The sequence below is a fragment of the Mollisia scopiformis genome, assembly GCF_001500285.1.
Source record: "Mollisia scopiformis unplaced genomic scaffold LY89scaffold_24, whole genome shotgun sequence".
Classification (NCBI taxonomy): domain Eukaryota; kingdom Fungi; phylum Ascomycota; class Leotiomycetes; order Helotiales; family Mollisiaceae; genus Mollisia; species Mollisia scopiformis.
The window spans coordinates 432,177-454,783 of NW_017263604.1; the positions used below are offsets into that span (position 1 = coordinate 432,177).

The 22,607-nt window shown below is 47.3% G+C and overlaps 9 protein-coding genes and 1 non-coding gene across 10 annotated transcripts; 3 read left to right on the forward strand and 7 right to left on the reverse strand.

Annotated features, from left to right (window-relative positions):
* Positions 1 to 1,035: 1,035 nt before the first annotated feature.
* LY89DRAFT_t66 lies at positions 1,036 to 1,115 on the reverse strand. The gene has a single exon. It is a non-coding gene; the product is annotated as a tRNA-Pro (tRNA).
* Positions 1,116 to 1,261: 146 nt separating this feature from the next.
* On the reverse strand, positions 1,262 to 2,953 carry LY89DRAFT_238592 (uncharacterized protein). Its single transcript, XM_018206077.1, has 4 exons — positions 2,792 to 2,953; positions 2,380 to 2,585; positions 1,981 to 2,318; positions 1,262 to 1,928 (listed from the first exon to the last, which is right to left on the reverse strand). Exons 2-4 carry the CDS (start codon positions 2,578 to 2,580, stop codon positions 1,271 to 1,273), a joined length of 1,197 nt encoding a protein of 398 aa, XP_018065510.1. The 5' UTR covers positions 2,581 to 2,585; positions 2,792 to 2,953; the 3' UTR covers positions 1,262 to 1,270.
* A 1,278-nt stretch (positions 2,954 to 4,231) lies between these two features.
* Positions 4,232 to 5,892, forward strand: LY89DRAFT_689079 (uncharacterized protein). The gene is made up of 2 exons (XM_018215840.1): positions 4,232 to 5,517; positions 5,570 to 5,892. Exons 1-2 carry the CDS (start codon positions 4,294 to 4,296, stop codon positions 5,597 to 5,599), a joined length of 1,254 nt encoding a protein of 417 aa, XP_018065511.1. The 5' UTR covers positions 4,232 to 4,293; the 3' UTR covers positions 5,600 to 5,892.
* LY89DRAFT_700432 (SGNH hydrolase) lies at positions 5,750 to 6,654 on the reverse strand (the record flags this gene model as incomplete). Its single annotated transcript, XM_018217121.1, has 3 exons — positions 5,750 to 5,945; positions 6,002 to 6,248; positions 6,423 to 6,654. The coding sequence occupies 3 exons, from the start codon at positions 6,652 to 6,654 to the stop codon at positions 5,750 to 5,752; spliced, it is 675 nt and encodes a 224-aa protein (XP_018065512.1).
* Positions 6,655 to 6,906: 252 nt separating this feature from the next.
* On the forward strand, positions 6,907 to 9,864 carry LY89DRAFT_654891 (kinase-like protein). The gene is made up of 2 exons (XM_018212319.1): positions 6,907 to 8,786; positions 8,835 to 9,864. The coding sequence occupies exons 1-2, from the start codon at positions 7,074 to 7,076 to the stop codon at positions 9,648 to 9,650; spliced, it is 2,529 nt and encodes an 842-aa protein (XP_018065513.1). The 5' UTR covers positions 6,907 to 7,073; the 3' UTR covers positions 9,651 to 9,864.
* Positions 9,865 to 10,032: 168 nt separating this feature from the next.
* LY89DRAFT_739365 (uncharacterized protein) lies at positions 10,033 to 11,479 on the reverse strand (the record flags this gene model as incomplete). Its single annotated transcript, XM_018220458.1, has 3 exons — positions 10,033 to 10,142; positions 10,205 to 11,123; positions 11,270 to 11,479. The coding sequence occupies 3 exons, from the start codon at positions 11,477 to 11,479 to the stop codon at positions 10,033 to 10,035; spliced, it is 1,239 nt and encodes a 412-aa protein (XP_018065514.1).
* Positions 11,480 to 14,751: 3,272 nt separating this feature from the next.
* LY89DRAFT_238763 (uncharacterized protein) lies at positions 14,752 to 15,482 on the reverse strand. Its single transcript, XM_018206079.1, has one exon. It carries the CDS (start codon positions 15,267 to 15,269, stop codon positions 14,913 to 14,915), a length of 357 nt encoding a protein of 118 aa, XP_018065515.1. The 5' UTR covers positions 15,270 to 15,482; the 3' UTR covers positions 14,752 to 14,912.
* Positions 15,483 to 16,356, reverse strand: LY89DRAFT_238762 (uncharacterized protein). The gene is made up of 2 exons (XM_018206078.1): positions 16,099 to 16,356; positions 15,483 to 15,971 (listed from the first exon to the last, which is right to left on the reverse strand). Exons 1-2 carry the CDS (start codon positions 16,147 to 16,149, stop codon positions 15,696 to 15,698), a joined length of 327 nt encoding a protein of 108 aa, XP_018065516.1. The 5' UTR covers positions 16,150 to 16,356; the 3' UTR covers positions 15,483 to 15,695.
* A 1,338-nt stretch (positions 16,357 to 17,694) lies between these two features.
* LY89DRAFT_595114 (flavin-binding monooxygenase) lies at positions 17,695 to 19,613 on the forward strand (the record flags this gene model as incomplete). Its single annotated transcript, XM_018209843.1, has 5 exons — positions 17,695 to 17,878; positions 17,927 to 18,122; positions 18,177 to 18,338; positions 18,389 to 18,576; positions 18,625 to 19,613. The coding sequence occupies 5 exons, from the start codon at positions 17,695 to 17,697 to the stop codon at positions 19,611 to 19,613; spliced, it is 1,719 nt and encodes a 572-aa protein (XP_018065517.1).
* A 914-nt stretch (positions 19,614 to 20,527) lies between these two features.
* LY89DRAFT_595243 (HET-domain-containing protein) lies at positions 20,528 to 22,432 on the reverse strand (the record flags this gene model as incomplete). The annotated part of the gene is made up of 1 exon (XM_018209848.1): positions 20,528 to 22,432. One exon carries the CDS (start codon positions 22,430 to 22,432, stop codon positions 20,528 to 20,530), a length of 1,905 nt encoding a protein of 634 aa, XP_018065518.1.
* Between the last annotated feature and the right edge of the window lie 175 nt (positions 22,433 to 22,607).

Sequence of the window (22,607 nt, forward strand, 5' to 3'; positions counted from 1 at the left end):
ACATGCATCGGCGGCGTTGGTAGGATATGATTTCGGCATGGGGAGAGTTTGCAGCATTTCCAGGAGTACCGCGAACCGGTTCGTCATTGGTATCGAAATATGATACTCACGCGCAATGCCTTCCTTGGTAGAGAAAATGCATACCATTAATTGCGTCGTCGTTTCAGGATTTCATTTTCCATTTTCAACCAAAGCCTACTTCTTTGTGGGGCGATCTGCTAGTGCATGAAAATAAAGGAACGCTTCTTCTGACAATTTATGTGTAGCAGTCATCTCATCTGCTTTCACATTACTTTGTGTTCCAAGATTGAACATTAGGGCTCTCTGACGTCGTGGTCCTTGGTATTCAGTGACCTCGGGGATTCGTTTCACCCTTTACATATCAAATTCGATGTTGTTTTTGAGTTTAGACTTTCTGTTTTCAAGCTTTGAAAAGTCTTAATCACTCCGGCAATTCAGACCCAAAAAGCAGGCTTGCTCATTGATAGTGTAGAGTCTTCACGGATGCACCTGGAAAAAGTCTTCAATGAGATAGACCCTCTGCTCTGTCCTGCATGCGAGCAAGACGCCTGTGCTTTGTTCCGTGAGTCTGCTCCACTATTCTTTTATGACAGTTAAAGCAGCATTTGGAAATCATCCTCCAAGAAGTTCTGCTCTCGTCAAGCGCGGCTTTTGCGCAGTAGATCGCCCAATACGAAACAATAGCGCTATGTCTCATAAATGATATTACCCGCAAATGCAGTATATTGTCCATTAGCTCTTCGTCGCTGTTCAGAATTGTCGTAAGTCTTGCAAAAATCAACTTGTGAGTGTGGTCAGAGGACGTCATTTTCTTGAAATTGCTCTGAAGCGAGAAAAGAATCTCGCCTAATCAACAGGGTAAGGTGAATCGTTGTATGTAACAAAAGGGAATTCACTGCGCAAGTAGACGATATAGATAAGATTCAGTAGCAAGTTATAAGAGAGCCGTTCGTAGAGCTCATCTAACGAACCAAGGGCTAAGCGAGGAGGAGGAAACGAGAGGCAAAAGAGAATGGGCTCGACCCGGAATCGAACCGGGGGCACTTGCAGGTTTGAAACCCAAAGCAAGTATTCTACCACTAAACCATCGAGCCTGGTATTTTGTATGTACAGGAAATCGTTGTTTATGTTGATACGGTGTGGTCGTTGACGTTCACCACATGAGTCAGGCCGAACAAAGGTGGCGAAGTCAGGGGCTGAGTGAACATAATTAAGTATTGAAATAAATTTTATGTATTACGTAGGATTATTACTTTCCATAAGCTTTATGAACAATTTCCTCAACATGTTCTCTGCTCCCGAACCATGCCTCGCGTTGACACATAACATATCCACTATGGCTTAAGTCCAGAAATTGCAACCCCTTTGCTGCAGTCTTCTTTTCACCTCCGAGTTTATCTCCAGGACGAACCAAATCAGAAACCAGTCTTCGCGTTCTAGTGTTGTTGATCCACATTGTACCTCTTAACCTCAGCTCCTCCAATTCTGGCAACGTAGCCAGCCAAGAAACAATCTCATCCCCATAAATCCAAACTTTTCCAGCCATCTTCCGCCTCTCTGCATTGTCGATATCCGTCTCGAATACATGCATTGGACTTGGGCATGAACTGGGCGTCGATTTCAAATTTGTAGTAAGAGGTAGGTACGGGTCATCTCGGGAACCACGTTTTTTATCGCTTTCTGAGAATGGCGGGAGGAGTTGTGATTCTACTTCTGAAGCTGGTACGAACCATGGGTGCATAGATGGCGATTCGGGAGGTCCAGAGAAGGAGCTTAAACATGGGTTGTCACTTGTTGGAAACCGGGTCATGAATTGGCCGTATTCGAACCGCCTGTCATTTCGAGAAAGCTCTTTGCTGAGGAAGATAGCGTCGCTGACTATTGCCAATTCTGAGAGATCGACTTTCCTGATGAGTTATTAGTAGCTGACTAGCAAAGATGGGATCGACACAGCCGTACTTGAGTCTTCGACAAGCAGCCAGAACATGACACATGGTCCCAATAGGTACATTTCTCCTCGAACTGGGCCCAAGTAATGGACTTAGAGGAGGATGCGAACTCTTTGTTCGTTGTGTGCCGAGAGTCCTCAGAGTCTCGTGTGTGACAAGGGGCTTCTGCTTCTTCCAAGGCCAGAAACCTGGTGGCGTGACTGGATACATATCCTTGTGACGATAACTGAATTCTCGCCAGCCAGCTCCAGGTTCGCACACTGAGTCATCGGGCTGTGTGATATAACTGATGTCCAGAGAACGGACTAGCAATGCAAGATGTTCGTTACGCGATACTAGGTGTACGAACTGATAGTTGTTAGCCAATCTATGGGGTAGAGGAGCAATTGACAGGAACATCAGTGCTGACCTGGGCAAAGCGATATGTCGAAGCGAAATATGGCTCCTCATACATTTGGACGACGGCTACCTCGATAAATGCCGAGTTTGTAAGCATTAAGGCATGGAGAGCTTGCTGAGGTAGATACTCGGCAATTATTTCTAAGATTTCGGTCGGTATGCCAGGCAGTGACGGCAAGGGAAATCTGCCCGATTCATGATTTTCCTTCATGGCGCCTGAAGAAGGAATGTTAGAGCTAATAGAGAGTGATTTCGTCTTCATACCCAAGCACCACTTTGTCGAAAACATTTGACGGAAGGGACAAGGGGAAGGGCTTTCGGAGGAGTTTATAGATTGGGAGAATAATGTGCTCGCACACACGGCAATGACGAAATGCGAAAAGGAAAAATGCAAACTCGAGGAATGTCTGCGAGGTACTGACCCTTCTTTATGTAGTAAATTCTCGATCCCCACGCTCCTCTTTCGACGGCTGATATCTGCGCTGAGCAGACAGTTCCTATCTGAACTGTGCAACAAACGAAAATAATATTGATGTACCGAGGAGCATGTGGCAATCTGAAAATGCGCCAGCCGCTGTCGGTGTCTGATGAATAGCGTGAAGTCGAACTTTGGGACCCGGCTTCCACGGCCACACTTTCGTCCGAGGTTCGACACTCCACAATGACAATACCTTCACACAACTATCGTCCTAGCATCATCTTTACTTTTCTGCATTTTTTGTTTCCAGTTAGAGGATTTGACATGGGACGAGATGACCCCAGTAAACAAGATACTGAATTTCACTTTGTGCTGTCCTTGCCTAACACTGTCACCAGGCTGGGATAATGAACTCATTGAAAAAGTCAAATGGCCCTCGTCAGTAGAGTACCTCCTGTGCATGAACCTCAACGAGCTTCTGAATATCCCCAAGCTCCCGATGATCCTGGAATTGTGCAAACCACGAATTAGCAGCAGCAGCACTGTCGGATAATATGCATTCCGAGACGTAGAGATTGAATTGATGTCGGACAAACCGAAGTCTCGGGTCTAATACAACTCTAGTCAATTTAGAAAGGGTAAAGTGAAGTGGATTACCCCGCTGTCTCCGAATATGAAGTGTTGATGGCCATAGTGTCAAGCGGCTGAAGACATCCTAAAGGCACGCGTGCACCAGTGGATCAACCTTTCTTCCATTTAGTAGCTCATGGTTTCATTCAGCTGAATTCTTGACCCAGAAGACGCTCAGCCTCGGTGCCATTAGCCATCGAGTGATCATATGAACAAAGGCATCTGTTGCGTTACTGGAGGTCATCTTCGAGACGTTGCCCACGATCTTCGTCAGACGAGGGAAAGTGGGACCTGTGACCTTTCAACAAGCTAAAAAAAACATTACAAAGTATTCGAATCTAGAAAAATCAATTTCAAAAAGCAAAGAACTTAAACAGTATCATAGCACATCTGTTCTTAGACATATCAAGAGCAAGGGCAAGGAATAAAAACCTCTGCTAACGTTACAAAGGATAAAAGTCTCGAAATTCGAGCTGCGTAGAATATAACCAGATTACTATCTGCTGAATTATTATAGTTGTGCCGGACACTGGAACCAATTTGCAGAAATAGCTGTCTCCAGGTGATGAAAATACCACTTATGTAGGTAGCGTTCCAAACTTCTAGAGGCATTCAATAAAGATCATCAATACACCTGAGGAAGCCAAAACATTTGGGGGATGATACGAATTTCCAATGGATATAGAATCGTTTTGTCTTTTTGAAGAGAGGAGAAATCTTGTTGACAAAACAGACATTCTGCAGAAGCGACTCACTAGCGCGGAAGCCTAAAGTCCGAAAGAGCTCCCCCGCCATTTCTTCAGCCTCATCGATACAAGCTTTGTTGAACTCCAACACCACAAGATCTTGATGCGTAAAAGCCATTACTGATCCGACATGGCATCTCCAAAGATCAAGCTCGCTCTGCAAGAGATCTCAGCATCAGCAGACAAGCAGCAAGGCTACGAAACCCTTCTCAAGGAAACACCATCTCTCTCCAGTCCCGCAACTCTCTCTCAAGATCTAACAACTACGCTCGATGCCATATTCGCAGATTCCCTCGGTATTGTGGCTACTAGATCGCTTACCGCGTCTTTCGTCGATATCCTGAAACAAGTACCAATCAACGATGTCAAGGTCGAAGTTGGAGAGCACGCTCTGGTCATCTTTCAATCCCAAGCATCCTCCTTCGAAGAACAAAATGCGCAGATCCGCGAGCTTATGGCAACCGCACATGAGGATGACGAAGATTTCCTAGCTGCTGCCAAAGTTCTAGCTGGCATCCCTCTCGAATCATCGCAGCGAAAAGTCACGAACGATGATAAGATCCGGTTCTGGATCCGCATTACAAGAAACTATCTGGAGGTTGATGATACTACGCTGGCGGAGCAATACCTGAACAAGGCCAAGAATGTGATTTATACGGTCTCAGACCGGGAGATGAATCTACACTTCAGCCTGTGTCAAGCACGAATTCAAGATGCGAGACGCAATTTCCTAGCAGCTGCACAAGGATATCAGGACATCAGTTTCATGCCTGTCATCGCCGAGGAAGAGAGACTCCATACATTAAGCATGGCTATCAAGTGTGCAGTTCTTGCGCCCGCAGGTCCTGCTAGAAGTCGAGCTCTAGGCCGTTTGTACAAGGATGAGAGAGCCAATACCTTACCGGAATACAGTATATTGGAGAAGATGTTCTTGGATCGCCTGCTGAGTCCTGAGGAGGTCGCCAAGTTCGCTGAAGGTCTGGCCACACATCAGCTTGCGAGAACTTCAGACGGAAGTACTGTACTAGCGAAGGCCGTGGTAGAACACAACTTGAGAGGTGCTTCTAGGTTATATAACAACATCGGCTTCGATGCTCTTGGGTCGTTGCTTGGTCTGGACGGTGACAAGGCCGAGGAGACAACTGCTAGGATGATTGAGCAGGGCCGTTTGGTTGGCAGGATTGATCAAATTGAGAGAGTAATCTGGTTTGAGGGTGGCGAAGCTACGGGGGAGAAAGGCAGTGGAAGAGCCGAGGGGATAGTCGGAAGAGAGTTGAAACGTTGGGATGCCAATGTTCAAGGACTGGCTGAGGAGGTTGAAAAGGTCACTTCTGAGCTGCAACTCGTCTATCCCGTGGGTATACACGTCTTCCAACACCTGAACTGTAGCTAATTCATCGGTGCAGGACTTTGTGGCTGCCAATCTGGTCGTATGAGACGTCTGCGAGTGATGACATAAAATGGCGTTCAGAAGGATAATGCATGGGCATGAGGAGCGTTTACTGGCATTACAACAACGGCGTTACGAGACTATGAGACCAAGATCTCTAGATGGCAAATAGAACACTATTGATGAGCCTTCTATCCTACTTCTTCAACTCCCCATGGTCTCGATCTTGTGACAAGTCATCCTTCAAGATCTCCGTCAGTCGCTCCGCTATACGACTCCCAACCAAGTCATATCCTTTAGGCGTGAAATGTATGATATCATCCCATATCTCTTTCCTCATTTCTTCAGACATATTCCCATATGGTACAGAGTCATGCAGATTGAATGTAAAACTACCACTCACATCAGTTACCCCTTTTCCCAACCTTTTGCAAGAGAAATTACTTACAAATTGTCCGCCGGATGCTTCAGTATGTTATCATTAAGCACCGCTTTCCTCTTATTGGTGATAGGTTCACAATAACCACATTCTGGGACGGTCAAGGCTAAGACCTTCGTATCATGGCTGAGTGGTATGCCCCATACCTTTTGGAGAGAGGTGTAGATTTCTGGAGCATCACGACCGGCATTAAGATCGTTTGTTCCGCCGAGGATGACAGCCCAGTCGTAATGTTGAGAATCGTCGAGCTCTTGGTCTGATAAAGTATTTAGAAAAGATACATCGAGAAGGTAAACAACGAGAAACAGGGGTATGATTGATGTACTGATAGAAGAGTAGACATTTGATTCTTGCTGGTGAATGGAGCACATCATGAGTGAAAAAATATGTGAAACAAAGGAATTGTTGAACACAATGAGATTGTACTCACAAAGCTTTTCCATCCGAGGCAAGAATCCAGGACATACATTGGGTGGACATTCCGTCTGGTCTCCCCCAACTCCCTGAACATCCGTACTGACATTGATGGAAGGTAAACTCTTGCCCAGTGTTGCTTCCAAACTACCAGCATAAGGGTGCAACACTGGATGTGTCGATAAAGACCATCCTGCTGTCAAACTATCTCCAAAACAGAGGATATGAAGGGAGTTGTTGAGAAACATATTGTCCGGTTTTGGCTCAGTTCGTGTGCGTCCAATTGCAGTGTACGTTTCGAAGTCGACAAACGATCACAATGTCCCACAGCTTCATGACGTCCACGTTCCGCGAGGCTGCATTGTGAATGTCGGTGGGGAGGTGAGACATGTCGGGTATCATCTGAAGTTCAGCCTCGTGCAGGGATGATGCTGCTGTTGCCCTAGTTACGTTCAGTGCAGGCTAAAACAATGGACGATTTCGTCCGGCAATTCGCAGCAACTCACCCACGCGATAATACCACCAAACGACGTGCAATTGTGCTATTGCTTTGTGATCCTTCAATTCGAGTATGGAACTACAGATATCGACGCGGTAATCCATCATCAACGACATTCGCCATTAATTGTTATCCTCCCAACCCTGCCCGCCTCGCCCTTGCTTCGCCATGGCTACAGCATCACCAACCCCAATGGGCGCCTCCCATTTCGCATCACTTTCGCGACGACCTCCTTCGAGACAGGCATATAAACAAATGCCCTCGAGACCACCGTTACACCGATCAGACTCGGTGCCAGCAGTGGTGCATGCGCGGGCGTACTCGTTGAACGATAGCTCGGACGACGAGATAGCTATACCGGTCATGAAGTTTTCTGCAGCTACCAATGCTCTCCTCAACGATGCAGCACTTACTGGCGATCCATCACCAATCAGACCGAAGAAGGCTACACCAGAAGCAAAGGATTACGGGAAGTTCTCGTTTAGAGCTGGCATCGATTCTATCCAGGACAAACTTTCTCCAATCGCTGCCAAAGTGCACAGTCCGTATCCTCGGCGGGTTATCAGACTAAGTAATGGGACACCATCAACATTACGGCGTAGCGCTTCGGTCTCGAGTGCCGTGAAGAGACGAAATGAGAGGTCGGCTGAGAAGTTGGAAAGTCCTTTGAGTCTTAGTACTCCCGCCCCAGAACCTAAGACGATCCCGAAGCCAAGCTCCGGTGATCATGGAGCATCGTTCAGTTCATCCGAAAAGATGTCTATAAGAGCAGAGTCAGTACCTCGAGATGAAGAGGTGGATCCTGGATCACAAGAATACCCGTCAACAGTAGCAAGACCAAATTTTGCCACGAGTCAAGGAAGCGTGTCGAGGTATGCGCCGTCGACCATTGGTCGGACACGGTATGGTGAAGATCCAGCTCTTCAAGGTTCGATGCGGATCAACAGAGTTGCAAAGGTGACAGGGGCGTTTCTAAAAGGCCCTGCTAGAAGGGGAAGGAGGAGGATATCGGATGAAGAGAGAAGTCCCATCGATGAGAATGGACAAGGGTTGGATTCTGCTCCATCAAGTCAAGAACCAGAGAGCCAGGAATCGCAAGCTCCTGAGTCTCAAAGTCAAGGTCCCCAGAGTCAAGGATCGAGTCTGGGGCGTAGTTCTTTCCATGCATCAATGTACAGAGACTTTGCATCTGGAAGTCCTGTTGGCTCGAAAGATGTACTCAACTCGGCATTGCGATCGAATTCGCCGCCACCTCCAACCCTGAGCAGTTCTCAAAGGTCAGCTACAGCAAAGACGAGCTCACAACAAGCTCAACCCGTTTTCAAGGTCCCTGCTCCTCGGCCAGACCTTCCTTCGGCGCATGATCAGGAAAATGAGGCCCCTCCAACTTTCAAGCGCAACAAGCAGCCGCTGATACATCTTGACAAGATTGAGAAAGTACCGACTCGACCTCAGAGCATGGATATGGATGCTCTGGTAGGCCCAGAAAGACCAGCGCTGGCCCTAAGAAGTCAGAATACCCCTCGACGACCAGCTCCTGCTCCACCACCACCGAAAATGTCACTTCTCGATGCCGCAACAAGTACTGCTGGAGCTGCAGCGTCTCAGACAAACTCGAAGAGGAACAAGTTGCGTGTGAATGGCAAGATTTTTACCCGACTGGACTGCATTGGACGAGGTGGAAGTTCGAGAGTGTATCGAGTCATGGCTGAAAACTCGAAATTTTTCGCTTTGAAGAAGGTCAATTTAGAAGATGCGGATGAAAACGCTGTTAGAGGCTTCAAGGGAGAAATTGATCTGCTAGATAAGCTGAAAAGCGTTGATCGAGTCATTCGATTGTACGACTATGAATTGAACGAGGACAAAGGCACTCTTAGTGTGGTAAGTCTCCCGAATCTGTACTTACCAGTAGTCGCTCACATTTTGTAGCTGATGGAAATGGGTGAATTGGATATGAACAAGATCTTGGAAATGCGACTCAAATCGGATAACTCCAAATTTGATCCCAGTTTCGTCCGACATTATTGGAAGGAAATGCTCGAGTGTTTGGAAGCGATTCACGAATATGACATTGTTCATTCGGATCTGAAGCCACACAATTTTGTTCTTGTCCAAGGACGACTCAAACTCATCGACTTCGGAATCGCCAATGCCATTCAGACCGATGAGACTGTTAACGTCCATCGAGAAACACAAATAGGGACACCAAATTACATGTCACCTGAGTCTTTGATGGATCAAAATGCAAAGCCTGATGCAAGGGGACGGATACCAAACGAGCCAAAGCTGATGAAACTTGGCAAGCCCAGCGATATATGGAGTTTAGGCTGCATTCTCTATCAAATGACCTACGGGCGTGCACCGTTTGCGCACATTCAGAACCCGATGCAACGATGTCAAGCAATCATCAACTTCAACTATGCCATAGAATATCCTTCCACTGGCGTTGGAGGTGTTCCCGTCCCAGCCGCTCTCATCAAGACGTTGAAAAAGTGTCTGAATAGAGATCAGTTCCAGCGGCCTTCGGCTACGGAACTACTCAAGGACAGTGATCCTTTTCTGAATCCGATCGAGTGCAGCGATGCTGCCTTGCCTATCACCGAGGAGCTTCTAGGCAGGATTCTTTTGAACGTCGCAGCCAAGATCAAAGACAGGAACCCGACTGAAGCAGAGTTGTTGCAGTCATGGCCACATGGCTACTTTGACAGGCTGAGGAAGAACTTGGCGGAAGGGCGAGGCTTATAGGGAGTTTGTTTATTACTTGGTGTTTTGTTTGATTACTGTATGGGTCTACTTGTTGGATAGGGAGTTCTGAAGAGCAGCTTGTTCAAAAAGAGGGAGGTTCTTTCACATCTGCGATTAGCGTGTTGGCGTTCTAGGAATGCCACGGCATGGGTATACCATCTTTAAAAGTGTACTTATTTCTTGGGAGGATACGAGAGTATGAAGTCTCCAATTCAATTGATGATTATTTGTTATTGAAGACTAGCTACGCATGTTTGAGTTGCTCCCCAGTGCTGCATCTGTCCAGGTATGTTTGCCATGTTGGTAGCGGTAAGAATGTGAGGAGGAAGGCTGCGCCGTGAGTAAAGACAGTCTCCATGATCATGCCAGCTGATGATCACCACTAGCCTCTGAGAGGATTGTACGCGACCTTGACAGGTCCCTCATACGTCTCTCCGTCGCCATTTAGCATGAGTCTCGATGGTTGCAGGCTCCGCATCCAGTGCACTGCGTCTATAAACATCAGCACTCGTAATCGGGTCAAAACCAGCCAGTGATCTGTGACGAGTACTTACCACTCCAACTGTACACTCTCTTCGCACTCCCCCACTCCTTCGCCACCCTCTCGTTGCCCTCCAGGATGAGTCTCTTATCCGTCTCCCACTGCTCAAAATCAACCTTCCACTCCTTCTTCGCCGCAACCCACAAGCTCATCTTTCCCTTCTTGCCTATTTTCACATCCCAAACAACCCCACTCCACCATTTCCCCATCTGTTCCCTAAACAATCCCCACCCCTCCTCCCCCTCTCTCATCAACCGAAAACTCCACTCAACTACCCCCAGCCCCTCCCCAAACCGAACCCTAACCACCTCCCGATCCTCCAAACACACCAAATACAACGTCTCCACGGCCCCAAGATTCTTATAAGCATACACACCGCTCCATCTCCGCTTACCATCTCCCTTCCGCGCCACGCCGAAGGTATCAAATTCCAGCGCCAGAGATGTGATCTGCTTCGCGTTGGAAGAAGAGGGCGTCCAGAGCCCGGATTGGAATTTGGTGGAGGGGCGGCAGAGGTAGAGTATATCGGTCGAAGGAGAGAAGAACGCGGGTGTGATGACGCTGTGGGATTTTCGGTAGCGGGTAGCGAAGGCGCTGTAGTCTTTGTGGGCTTTGGAGGGGTGGTTCATGGCTTTGTTTACTTTTGCCAGATGCGAAGGGAGGGTATGGTGGAAGGAGTGAGGGAGAACAGCTTTTTTGAGGTGTTTGGGGATGTGGTTCGTGTTGCTGCTGTAGTGCCATCTTAGGGGGCCTAGGGAGGGAGCTGGGAAGATGGATGTGTACAGTGGGAGAGTGATCGAGCGGGACTCGTGGCTTGTGGCTAGGAGGGCCGGGTATGGGTCTGAGATGGAAGACCGAGTCAGTGGTGTTGGCGGGTTTGTGACGACTTTGTGTGTCACCATTACGACTCGAGGATGCATCGCCATGTGCCACTATGGGGAGTTAGTATGAGTTCTTAATGAAGGATCAGAAACCGAGGAAGAAAATTCTTTGAGAAGGAACGTTTGACGATTTGTAAGAGGGGTTTCAGCAGCTCGGATCCTTGCAATATGGCAAGTACAGGAGGATTTGCACTTACGATCATGATTCTGATTTCTGGTGGCAAGTTTGGGAAGAGTGTGAAAGTTGATGAGAGAGCTGTTGCTTTGGAAGAAGATGACATACTCGAAGATCCAATGGATGTTGCCTTGCTCTTGGACTTCATGGACGACGCAGAGCTAATGCTGTTGGTCGAAGAACGAGGTCGTAGGTTGTATTTATGTCTCTTCTGTTGCTGTTTGCCTGTCATGATTGTGGTTTTTGTTTCCTGGCGGTGTGAAAACGTTGTTTAGATAGAGGATGAAGAAGAAGAAAGGAGGAAGTACACTGCTTAAGTACGAAGCAGCGCTTATATAGCCATTCCGAGCGAGCAAGCACCTGACCCGCTTGTTCCATTCCGATGCATACCCTGAGTATCAGGCAAGAATTATGAAGCCAAATCAGAAAAGAAACCTGTTTGCTTGTATGCAAGCTCGACATACGGTACGTCCGCTTACATGACAAAAGGAGCGCCTTTCTGATCACTATTCCAGGAAGCGCATCCCCAGGAAGATTTTTCACAAACGTTTGTCTGTTTAATCTGTTGTTGTCACATTGAGCATAGACCCAAAACTGTTACAGAGTAGTGAAAACGGTACAGAATTGCGTTCTCACATATAATATGACAAGTTCTTCTAAGGTGGTTGCGCAAAAGACACTTCTTGCGAAACTTTGCTATCAATCGCCAGATACTCTCAACTCATGTTGCGCTTATACGAGAAGAGAAAGAGGAACGATCTAAGTCAAGAGATCTAGCTTAAATTATAATGACCATTCGAAAAACGAACATTTGGAATTCTCAAGAGAAGGCATTTCCAACTGAAGGTCTCTAAAGATACCACTCGGAGCTCACAAAGAGCTTTGGACAGTGCCTGACAAAATGAAGTCGAAGTCATACGTCATAGCCACCTCTCAAGCTGTTAAGGTGTTCAGTTTCGTTGCATGTCGCAGCTCTCAACACTCATATCTGCAACTCATAATTACATACAACTCAAACTCTAGTTCCGAATATGAGCTGCTTTCATGGGTTACTTCTGTCAGATGCCATTGAACGCTGCCTTCGCAAGTTGCCATTATAGATAAGACACTTTTATGAGTTTGCCATTATGAGTTGCAATCATGAGTTTGAGAGCTGCGATGTGCAACAAAACCACGCCTTTACCAGCCTTGCGAGACTACATCAGAGCTAGCGTGACTGAAGATAAACAGAAGCCAAACAAGCCAAACAAGTGCAACAAGGCTGAAACCCAGATGTGCTCTTCAAGCCAAAACGCAATTACCAAAACAGCGATAATCTTAGAACATCCAGCTACGCACTGTAACATAGCTACGCTATTACAAGCTATATAGGTCCGTCCACAGCTCTAAATAGCTGGATTCAACGATTCGGAAGCTTGTTCTTCAAAGGCATCCCTCAAGGAGTACATACTTGTATTCTCAAGTGAGAGAATTTCTAAATCAAGCTATCTTTAAGTAAAAGCATTCTCAAGCGAAAGTTTTCGAATCCCCAAGTAAGAAGACGCCTCTGAATGAAAAGACAACCTTTTCAAGCGTGAGGACACCCAAATCCTAGCCCAGTTGTCTAACATCGAAGACTAGTCGATCATTCAAAAAGCTCTATAATCGGAGAGTTCCCAAAGCAAAAACTCAAAAAAGTGAATTCGTCAACAAAATGTCCTCTCTTCGGGGCATTTTCAAAGAAACTAGACTGAACCAGATCTAAATACTAAGAGCCCTGCATATCAAATTATCAAGTACACGCCCCACTTGGAACATCATAACATCCAGTGACAAGTATATTCTCTCAACTCATTTAGGACAGTCATAACATCTCAACCACAGTGATTATATCAGAAATCAGAAATAAAACGAAAAATGCTACCGGCAAGCTGACTTTGAAGTCTGGACTGCCCTACTTTTATGATTCATCAAGAGCGTATAGCGGAGTCCAGGACCTCAACTCAATGGGACATTATCAGCTATAAACAAAGTACCAGAGCATGTCCCGACCTTTAATCGCCAAAAGTACGGTTTCCCTAGCAGAGGACTTTAGTGCGAGGCACCAGAACGTCAGTTCTTCGGTGATTGTCACTAACAATCATTTCTGGACGTTGGGACTAAGCAGTGGTCCAGATGTCAACACACGAAATATACATTCATCTTTACAATCTGCTATTTGGATACTCGCAATTTTCAATCATCTCCACTCTATATATTGACGACTTCTAAACGCTGCTCAATTTTTGACCTCCAACCTGTTCGTGAAGAAAACAAATCATGGCATCGCATCAAACCCAGTCACCAAGTCAGACATCCGAAATGCCTAATCCGTTCAACCCAGCATTCAAAATAAAGTCTGTCGCAGCCCGCAAAATGCTGCACCTCCTCGAAGAAGACCGGAACAATGACTGGAAACGTCCACTGTTGCGAGTAGCAAGTTACACTCCCATTGGCGCTTGGACCATTTATGTGAGTCGTATAACATTTCTTACCCAGTACAAACTGATATCTCGATAGATTGGATTAAACGCCAACCGTGTAGCAGTGATCGACGAGAGGACAGAGAATGGGGAGATCGCTTGTTCGTTTGCTTAGTAGTGTCTTCTATATGCGTTTTATTGGGCATGTTCTTCCAGATTCGTATCAGAGATCGGAAGCATGGCCAAATCAAAAGACAGGTGGGAGCGGAGATACAGGCTGGGTCGTCATTTGTTGATGAAGAGACTCCTTTACTTTTGGAGCAGGGTTTGCCGAAACTTGAATCCAAACCAGAATTGGTTGAGCCGGAGGAGTGGCGTCCACAAAAGTATTTCGGCTCTCGATATGAGGTACTTGCAGGATGCTGGGTGGTGTTCCTTCTGGTGATTGGCTTCCTGGGTGGGTATATAAGCATCCGGGGCCGGATATCCCAGCGCATAGATGAGTTTTGTATCTCTTTGCGAGAAAACTGAAAATTCAGTTCCTCTTGCAACGCAACTGATGCTGTGCCGCATATTGTGATCGTGCGTAGAGTTGCAAGTCATGTAAAAACGCCTTCGGCCCAGTTGGGATATAAACTCGAACTCGCTTAGGAGAGAGAGAGTATGATAGCAGCCTCATCAACACATAAGGTCAATTCTTAATTGATGATAGAAGATACAGCGCTCATTTCTTCAACATCACTTCATGTACAACAGTTTCAGAGTCTTTAAGGCCAAGTTTGTTTGAACAGCGACCAAGAGACTGTGACGGCCGTTCGTCTTCCAGGTTCCAACTGTCGGGCTTCTGTGCGAAACACTTGATATACACACCCTTCAGCATTGTGACACTTCAACACTGGTAAATCGTATTCCAACGCAGATGACTAAATGGCTTCAGAGTCGCAAAATTCAGGCTTCAATACAGTCGCAACTTCCGCGTAACAAAGATGCAGCAAGATGAAAGAAAAAACATACCAAGAAGTCTTTCGAAGGGTACGGAACAGAGGCCACGGGTTTTCAGTGGTATAGATTCCTGTTTTCTGGTAAAGAAATTTTGTTGATAAATCCTATTTGACTGCAGACTTGGCATAATGACCCCCATCCAATCCGATGCCACTGCCCTTGTCCAACTAGTGGAACGCTCCCGGCAGTGTGTTCCTAAATGATTTAATCTCCTGAATACTATCACTGAGGCCCATTGTATGTAGTACCATCACCACCCTCAAGAAGATTCGGTTTCGATCTAGCAAGACGGGTCTCGAGCTCTTCCCCATGACTGTAATGTAGGATGGGACTATGTGCGACAGTCCACGCAGCGGGTATGGTGCTTATTTGGAGGCAGATTGAATATTGCTCCAGATGCCATCGTATGAAGTCTGGCTTCCATTCATCCTCGATTCTCCACAGATCTGCATCGTAATGATGGTCCATCCTTGCAAGTTGGATTTTCCAAGTGACGCCAGTCCAAAAGTCCCCCATTTGCTCTCGAAATGCATTGCTTTGCAAGTCCAAAGAGTAGACCCAGGTATCACCCTCCAACATGTTTTTATTATCAGCTGCAATAAAGATGACTTCACACTTACGCCGGAGTAAAAGTGCAATACTTTCAACACCTTGAAAAGCCCACTCGTCGGAACGAAAACTGCTTTTTAGCTTGTAACATGGTACATCATTCCATGATATGTCCCTCCCCGGTCCATCGTAAGAGAGAGTATCAATCTTGAATGCAAGATTCTTGATTGGTAGGGTTTTCCATGGTCCCCAAGGGTCCCATACGTCCACAGGATCGGAGGCATCATCACAACGACGAGGGTTGGTTTCTAGAGGATTGTCTGTCTGCGGTAGAACGTCAACGAGAAGTGTATCTTGGGTTTGGTCGAACCATAATTCGTAAATGGCATCCCTATAAATATCCCAAACGTATTTTGGAAATGCCTGGATGTCCTTATTGGAGGCAATGTACTGTGATCAGGCGTCGCGTTTTTCTCTTGCAGTGGCTGGTCCATCGATCGTAAGGAGATGTAGAAGTCTTTCAATGACGTTGAGACCTCTGCAGCCAGTGTACTCTCTTCCATTTGTCGGGGTAAAAACGGAGCCATATCGTGGAAAAGCAAGGGCTCTTGACTCTCGACAGACGTGTAGGAGGACTGGGGTCGTCTGATGTAGCTTAGCTCTTGTGAAGTCTTCAGAGTTGGGATCGTAGTCGATCGTAACAACTCGAGGGATTTTAAGAATGTAGTTCCACTATAGCAGTTTTAGTTCCAGATTTTCTCTCGGCATTAGGAATCGAGTAGATGAAACGTTACTAGTAACAGAACAAAACAAAATCGACGGTTAAGGAGGCTATAGATGAAAGGAGTCTCCTGCTTACGATTTGGAGACGCATCTCAACTGGCAGACCCATGAAACTTGAAGTCGTCATTTCGTCTTCGAGTTTGCGATGCAGTTGGGTGAGCGAGGATACATGAAGACACACAGGCTCTTCCTTGTGAGATACTCTATTGTTGCTTGGAAAGAAAACTCCCTTCCTTGGGAAGGAGCGAGAGAAATTTGACTGAATGCCGAATGAATGGGCGTGATCAATGCTGCACTGAACGCTGGTCCTCTCTTATTACAATAGCGAGATAGTCAGACACGTTGCCCTTGAAGCTGCCGAGTAGTAATTATAGACGCATTAAAGAACGGGCAGTAGTGAAGCCTGTCAAAAGACAAGGAGAGTTGGAGCCTGGACGTTGAAATCAAGGAAAGTTCCGAAAAGCAAACAAAAGTTGATGTCTGAGGCATCAGTCAAGAATTCCAACCTTCCTCTTCCTTCCTTCCTCAACTCCAAATAACACTCACACAACATGGCAAGAATACCGAGAATACTCGCTGTACTTCCTACGTTCGGAATACCCCGTACGAGGAAAGCCGTGAGAGTTTGAGCTACTGCATCGCGTTGACGACAAATCTTCCGTGCTGCGGGGGAGTTCAAAATAGCGTCGGCAATACCCCAATCCAGATGCCCTCGGAAATGCGGCCTCGACCCCAACCAGGAGGTCCAAGAACGCAAGGAAGGTTTGCATCAAGTATGGCTCCTGTCAGCAAATTGCTAAGACCCTTGCTTGACAATTGTGCAAGTGCGGAACAGGCTTAGGCTGCAGCGTATACGGGGTTTTCTAATCCTCAACCCTCCGTTACACCGAGTAAGTATACGGATTTTCCCTATCTATTCGCCACATTCTCTATCGTTTGGCAATCAAGTACAAGACTGGGAGAAGATGATGCTCTTGAGTAACCTCCATACAATAATGGATTATCGAGTCATTCGACCTTTATGCCGGACGACCATACGACTCACAAGGCCCTTCTTGGTAATAAGCTCCAGATCCCAGATCCCAGATCTTCCGAGATCTTCGTGGCATGTGCCATTGCCCATACCCCACTCTCCAACCTCAACAAGGGGGAATTCAGTCAAGACTCAAGAGTCCAAAAGCAGGTGAAAGGGGGTAATCCGACTGAAAGCAGGTCATCTCCGGAGCTGCTCGACTGATATTGTGACTGTTGACGACCCCACAACCTCTCCAACACTCAATAAATCCCTGAAGACTTTACATTGCCCGCATCTGACGGTTCCAGCGCTGGCCGCAGCCGTTTGCCCCACGATGCAGCATCTCGAAGCGAGACCCCGCCTCTGGCCTTCCCCACAACTCTAAACGGCAGCCTTTTCGGGGAGGACGAGGAGGGGCAACTCCGGCACGTCATGTAACCAGGTTACCCTGCACGATAATGGAAAGCTTGCGGGCACCACATTGGTCTCGGCCATCACTTTGCACCCGCCATGGGGGAAAGGGTGAAGAGTCGCTGCGTCCCGCCTCTGCTCATGATTCACGACAGATAAAGACTGCCAGTTCTCCTCCCCTTCCTCCGTCTCGAGACTATGCGCAGAAAACGGCAGAAGGTCGATGGCGAGATGGGTTCCGTGACTATGCTTACGATTAAGGATGAGCCGGTGGAGAATCTGAGACCGCTTAAAGTGAGAGTGATTGGAGCTGGCTATTCTGGGATATATCTGGGAATCAGGATACCGCAACGTCTGAGGAATGTCGACCTTCAAATCTATGAGAAGAATGAGGGGATAGGAGGAACATGGTGGGAGAATAGATACCCAGGTATGTGCCCCAATTCAGATCAATGATCAGATACTCAATTGCTTCCAGGTTGTGCATGCGACATTCCGTCGCACAGCTACCAATACTCTTTCGACCCAAATCCAAATTGGTCGGCGTTCTACGCTCCAGCGAAGGAGATCTGTGCCTATCTTCACGGTATTGCAGACAAATACGGTGTCATGAGACACGTGAAATTGTCACACAAGATCACATCTTGCAAGTGGAACGATTACACCAAGAAATGGTGAGCAATCCGGGAGTTGGCGTTTCGAGTTTGGAGAATTAACGGGGAGACCAGGGAACTCACAGTAGAAAATGTGAAAACGGGAGAAACCATCAATGATGATGCGGACGTCCTTCTCTCAGCGCGAGGCAACTTGAATGACTTCGTTTGGCCAAAGATACCAGGATTCGAGACTTTCAAAGGGGAGGTGATGCATTCAGCAGCATGGAACCAGCAGTTAGCCTTTGCCGAAATATGACCCTAGGAGAGTTACTGACTCTGCTTAGATACGACTTTAAGAATAAAAGAGTAGGAGTAATAGGAGGAGGTTCAAGCTCCATCCAGATTGTCCCAAATTTGCAGAAGGTGGAAGGTATCCAGCTTTCATGTTTTGTAAGGAGCAGAACCTGGATCTCAAACCCTTTTGGCGACAGCGCCATGGAAAAACTAGGTTTAGATCCAGCGAAACTCGACTGTATGTCCCCTTTCACAACCTCAAAGAAATCAATGCTAATCACCCCAGTCTCACCCGAACAACGAGAAGAATTCGCCAACAATCCCCAAAGGTTCCTCGAATTCCGCAAACTCATCGAAGTAGACGGGAACACCATCCACGGCGTAACATTCAAAGACTCCGACATGCAAACCGAAGCCGTCAAATCCTTCCGCGCCATGATGAAGAAGCGCCTCGCCAAGAAACCCGAAATCGTCGACGCCCTAACTCCCTCCTTCAGCGTCGGCTGTCGACGTCTCACTCCCGGCCCCGGCTACCTCGAAGCCCTGGTCGAAGACAACGTTGATTTCATCTCCACGCCCATATCCTCCATCTCCCCCACCAGCATCAACCTCTCCGACGGCCGCAATATCGAAATCGACGCCCTCGTCTGCGCCACCGGCTTCAACTCCTCCTCGCGGCCCCCCTTCGAAATCTACGGCAAGAACGGCGTCTCGCTCCAAAAACGCTTCACGCCTTACCCCGAAACATACCTCACCATGGGCGTCGACGGCTTCCCGAACTTCTTCATGATGCTCGGGCCCAACTCGGCCATCGGCTCGGGGTCCCTGACCATGATGATCGAGACCGAGGGCGACTACATCATCAAATGCATCCGCAAGCTCCAAAAAGAAGACTATACCACCATCACGCCCAAACTCGCGCGCGTAAAAGACTTTTCCGAGTACTGCGCCGAATATTTCAAGAAGACGGTGTACATGGATGAGTGCAACTCGTGGTACCGATCCGAGGGCGGCAAGGGGGACCGCATCACGGGGCTGTGGCCGGGGAGTACGTTGCATTGTCTGGAGACGTTGAGGGCGCCGCGGTGGGAGGACTACGAGTTTGAGAGTCGCGAGGAGAATCGGTTGAGGTGGTTGGGGAATGGGTGGAGTGTTACGCAGGTGGAGGGGGGCGGGGATCCGGCGTGGTATTTGGAGCCCGGGATGGTGGATGTGCCGAGGGAGGGGAGGCCCGAGGATGATGAGGTGGGGAGGTTGAGGCCTTGGTCTTATTGAGGGAGGGTAAACGATGTCCTGTCCTTTGAGCGGAGATTGGTTGGGTTTCTTGCTGTTGGTACGAATTCGCTTGGATAGTTTCGATGAATGACGGAGACGATTTTGGAAAATGGAAGTATGTGCTCACAATTCATGATCTCTAGCCATTTGATGTTCTCGCGCTTGTTCTTGTTCTTGTTCTTGTTCGTGTCGATTTGGCGATTGATCGTCAAATTGGAATAGTTTACAGGGATCTCTAATGAAGAAGAACTAGGGAAGAGGAAAACAAGAGAGTTCAAATAACCAGAATTTAGGTAGTACAACAAGTTCCCATTATCGTCTCATGCTAAAGTATCATTCTGTTCTCTAAAACACCCTAGAGGCCACCAACACTAAAGACACGAAACGACAACCAAAACTTCGAAGCAGGATCACAAAATACTTCATTCATATATTCCCTCAGCACAAAGAAAGAAGTGGCGATCGAAGACCACAAACTGGCTAGACATTGAGTATGGATCAGCTCTCCATTCCGAACTGGGTGTCTGACCAGTCAGAACTAGCTTTTCGGGTAGCATCTCGTGCATAATCATCCTCTCCAACGAAGGCTGACCACTGGGCATCTTTCATTGTTGGACTTTGAGGAGTTTCTACTGACAACCTCGCCATCTTCTGTATCTAAAAACGAAGATTTCAATTGATAAGTGATGAGACATGATAGCATGTAAATAAACTCGAGGTCGTCAACCTTCTCCCTAAGCTGATTACTATCAACTCACTCAGTGACCGTTCCATTCTGAGCAGCACCGCCCTACTCTCGATCCTGAAGTCCTTTCAGGATTTCCCTCTCGCAACAGTCGCCAACTTCCCGCTTCAAGGTCCAGCGCCCTGACATATTCTGCCAAGGGAATTCATCGACTGAAATGAGCTCGCCATCAACCAAGCGTCAGATCAATCCACTCCGGATCCTGAGCATCCCAAGCACTCTTCATGACCCTCCCACAGCCTTTCCGATACGCGATGTCATCTTCCCATTCAACCCAAAGAACGTTGAAGAATTCGTACTTGGTGCCGTGAGGACCTTTTGGGCGCTCGTCGAACTCCCACCCCGGAATCGAGTAGAGTCTGCTTCCTTCGAGGACGAATCCTTCTGAGATGACAACTAAGTCACAGGGAAGGGCTAGTTTCGTTGAAATATCCTCGTTCTCGAGGGGCAGTTGATTTGTGTTGTGCAGTTGGATAATGCCTGACCATCGCATCTCCTTATCGAGGAGGTCATGTTCAAGTTTCAGGGGATTCTTGCCCTTGATCACACGTCTTCTCCCGATCAAAAGGGAACTCTTCTGCGTCTTACAACACAAAAGATTTCCTAGTGGTAGGGCTGGACTGTCTGTGTAATCTTGAGCAGTTGGTACAGGAAACCAAAATTCGCTTTCTGGCTCTGACTCATGGATGAATAAATATTTGGGAGGGGTAAAACCTGTGCTAACGTGGTCGTGCCATTCACGATCTTTGTATTCGATGCGTCGCCAGCCAGTGGGAAGCGTCCCATCTTCCTTGAAACCTTCGGCCATTACCGCTTCCAATGTTCGGGGTCCATCAATAGGGTGTAGTTTCGTAGAATCCCTTTCCTTACTATACCACCGAATTATTGATTTCGTGGTCCCATTGATACTTGTATTAAAAGTCGAATGACGATAGTTGCCGTATCTCTTTCTAGCGTGCGTAATTGTCATTGAATGGTGATCGATATGTGTCTGCCAACCCATCCATGACCAACTTGGCAGATAGGACCGAGCCTGGATAAGAGGGTTTCGTGGTCCTCTCCGCTTGCAATCTATCCCTGGCATCCCAAAAGGTTGCCAGCAAAGTGCTGTGTCGAAGGAAAGTAGAGGCAGGCCAAATAGAAATCCTTTGAAAGAAGGGGTAAGGACAGCAGTGATTCCTGCGAAAGCCGGAACCACATCCTCAGGTATAGTGAATTGTCTTGTGTTATAAAAGGTAACCAACGATCTATAGCCTTCAAGGTCCAGGATGTCGGAACTGAAAATCCGAGATTCGTTTGGAATTCTACTGGGCAAAGACTTTCTACTCCCAGGTGGGGTATGAATGTCTTCCTGAAATTTAGAACATTGACATTCCCACCAGACGCGGTCATTATAAAATATCAACCTTCTCCGGGAAAATACTTCCTCTTGATAGGTCCAACCTCGACAGTCCCACTCGCAGCCATATCCATAGTATTGTGGAGATTTTAACAAACGGTATTTCTTGTCGATTCGGAAAAGGTCTTGAGAAGTGTGTCTTGGTTGAGAAGTTCCTGGAAACCCACGAAGCCCATACTTAGCAGTTTTACCTTGCCGTGCGATGATTGTGATTGTCGCCTGAGCATAGATGTAACTCATGTTGATGATCTCAGCCGCCTTCATCTCCTCGTCATCTTGCACAATACACAGCGAGTCAACCCAGAGGTATCTTTGCCCTAGAAGCTGTGTCACAGCGAAGGCATCGATGATGGTTTGCGGTACTAGCGATTGTCCCTTCAAATGATGAAATGCCTGTACTTGCTGCAGCATGGCAAGATCTCTGCGGGATGTCTTGTAAAAGTCTGGTGGGCCCCAAACGTAGCTCAGAGCAACATAAGGCATATCGAGATGACCGTGGACGAGGCATAGCGTCCAAGTATCAATCAACCAAGTGGGATGAGACCCTACCAGTCGATCCTTTGTAAAGCCTTGTTGGCATTCTTCATTGTGTTGGGCATCACAGCCACGCCTCCATCGATCCAGCAACCCATGTTCAATCCAGTGAGGATGCACTGTCTTTCCTGCTAAATGCATACTTTGACCTCTCCCGATAGGGTACAGATCCACGCTGTATTGAAAAGAGCCGTTGGGAAAGTCTAAATCTCCATTTAACAACCACGATATCTGAAAAATACCTCCATGAGAGAACGAGCAGCCAAAACCCTGGAGACGTTTGATCGACTTTCGGCTAAGCGTTCCAAAGCAATTT

Coding starts and splice junctions, on each gene's coding strand:
- LY89DRAFT_238592 (XM_018206077.1), bottom strand. CDS start 2,580: ATGAAGGAAAATCATGAATCGGGCAGATTTCCCTTGCCGTCACTGCCT. Junction 2,319..2,379: donor CGACATATCGCTTTGCCCAG/GTCAGCACTGAT, acceptor AACAACTATCAG/TTCGTACACCTAGTATCGCG. Junction 1,929..1,980: donor GCTGCTTGTCGAAGACTCAA/GTACGGCTGTGT, acceptor ATAACTCATCAG/GAAAGTCGATCTCTCAGAAT.
- LY89DRAFT_689079 (XM_018215840.1), top strand. CDS start 4,294: ATGGCATCTCCAAAGATCAAGCTCGCTCTGCAAGAGATCTCAGCATCA. Junction 5,518..5,569: donor AGCTGCAACTCGTCTATCCC/GTGGGTATACAC, acceptor TCATCGGTGCAG/GACTTTGTGGCTGCCAATCT.
- LY89DRAFT_654891 (XM_018212319.1), top strand. CDS start 7,074: ATGGCTACAGCATCACCAACCCCAATGGGCGCCTCCCATTTCGCATCA. Junction 8,787..8,834: donor ACAAAGGCACTCTTAGTGTG/GTAAGTCTCCCG, acceptor CACATTTTGTAG/CTGATGGAAATGGGTGAATT.
- LY89DRAFT_238763 (XM_018206079.1), bottom strand. CDS start 15,269: ATGTTGGAGGGTGATACCTGGGTCTACTCTTTGGACTTGCAAAGCAAT.
- LY89DRAFT_238762 (XM_018206078.1), bottom strand. CDS start 16,149: ATGACGACTTCAAGTTTCATGGGTCTGCCAGTTGAGATGCGTCTCCAA. Junction 15,972..16,098: donor TTGAGATGCGTCTCCAAATC/GTAAGCAGGAGA, acceptor AAACTGCTATAG/TGGAACTACATTCTTAAAAT.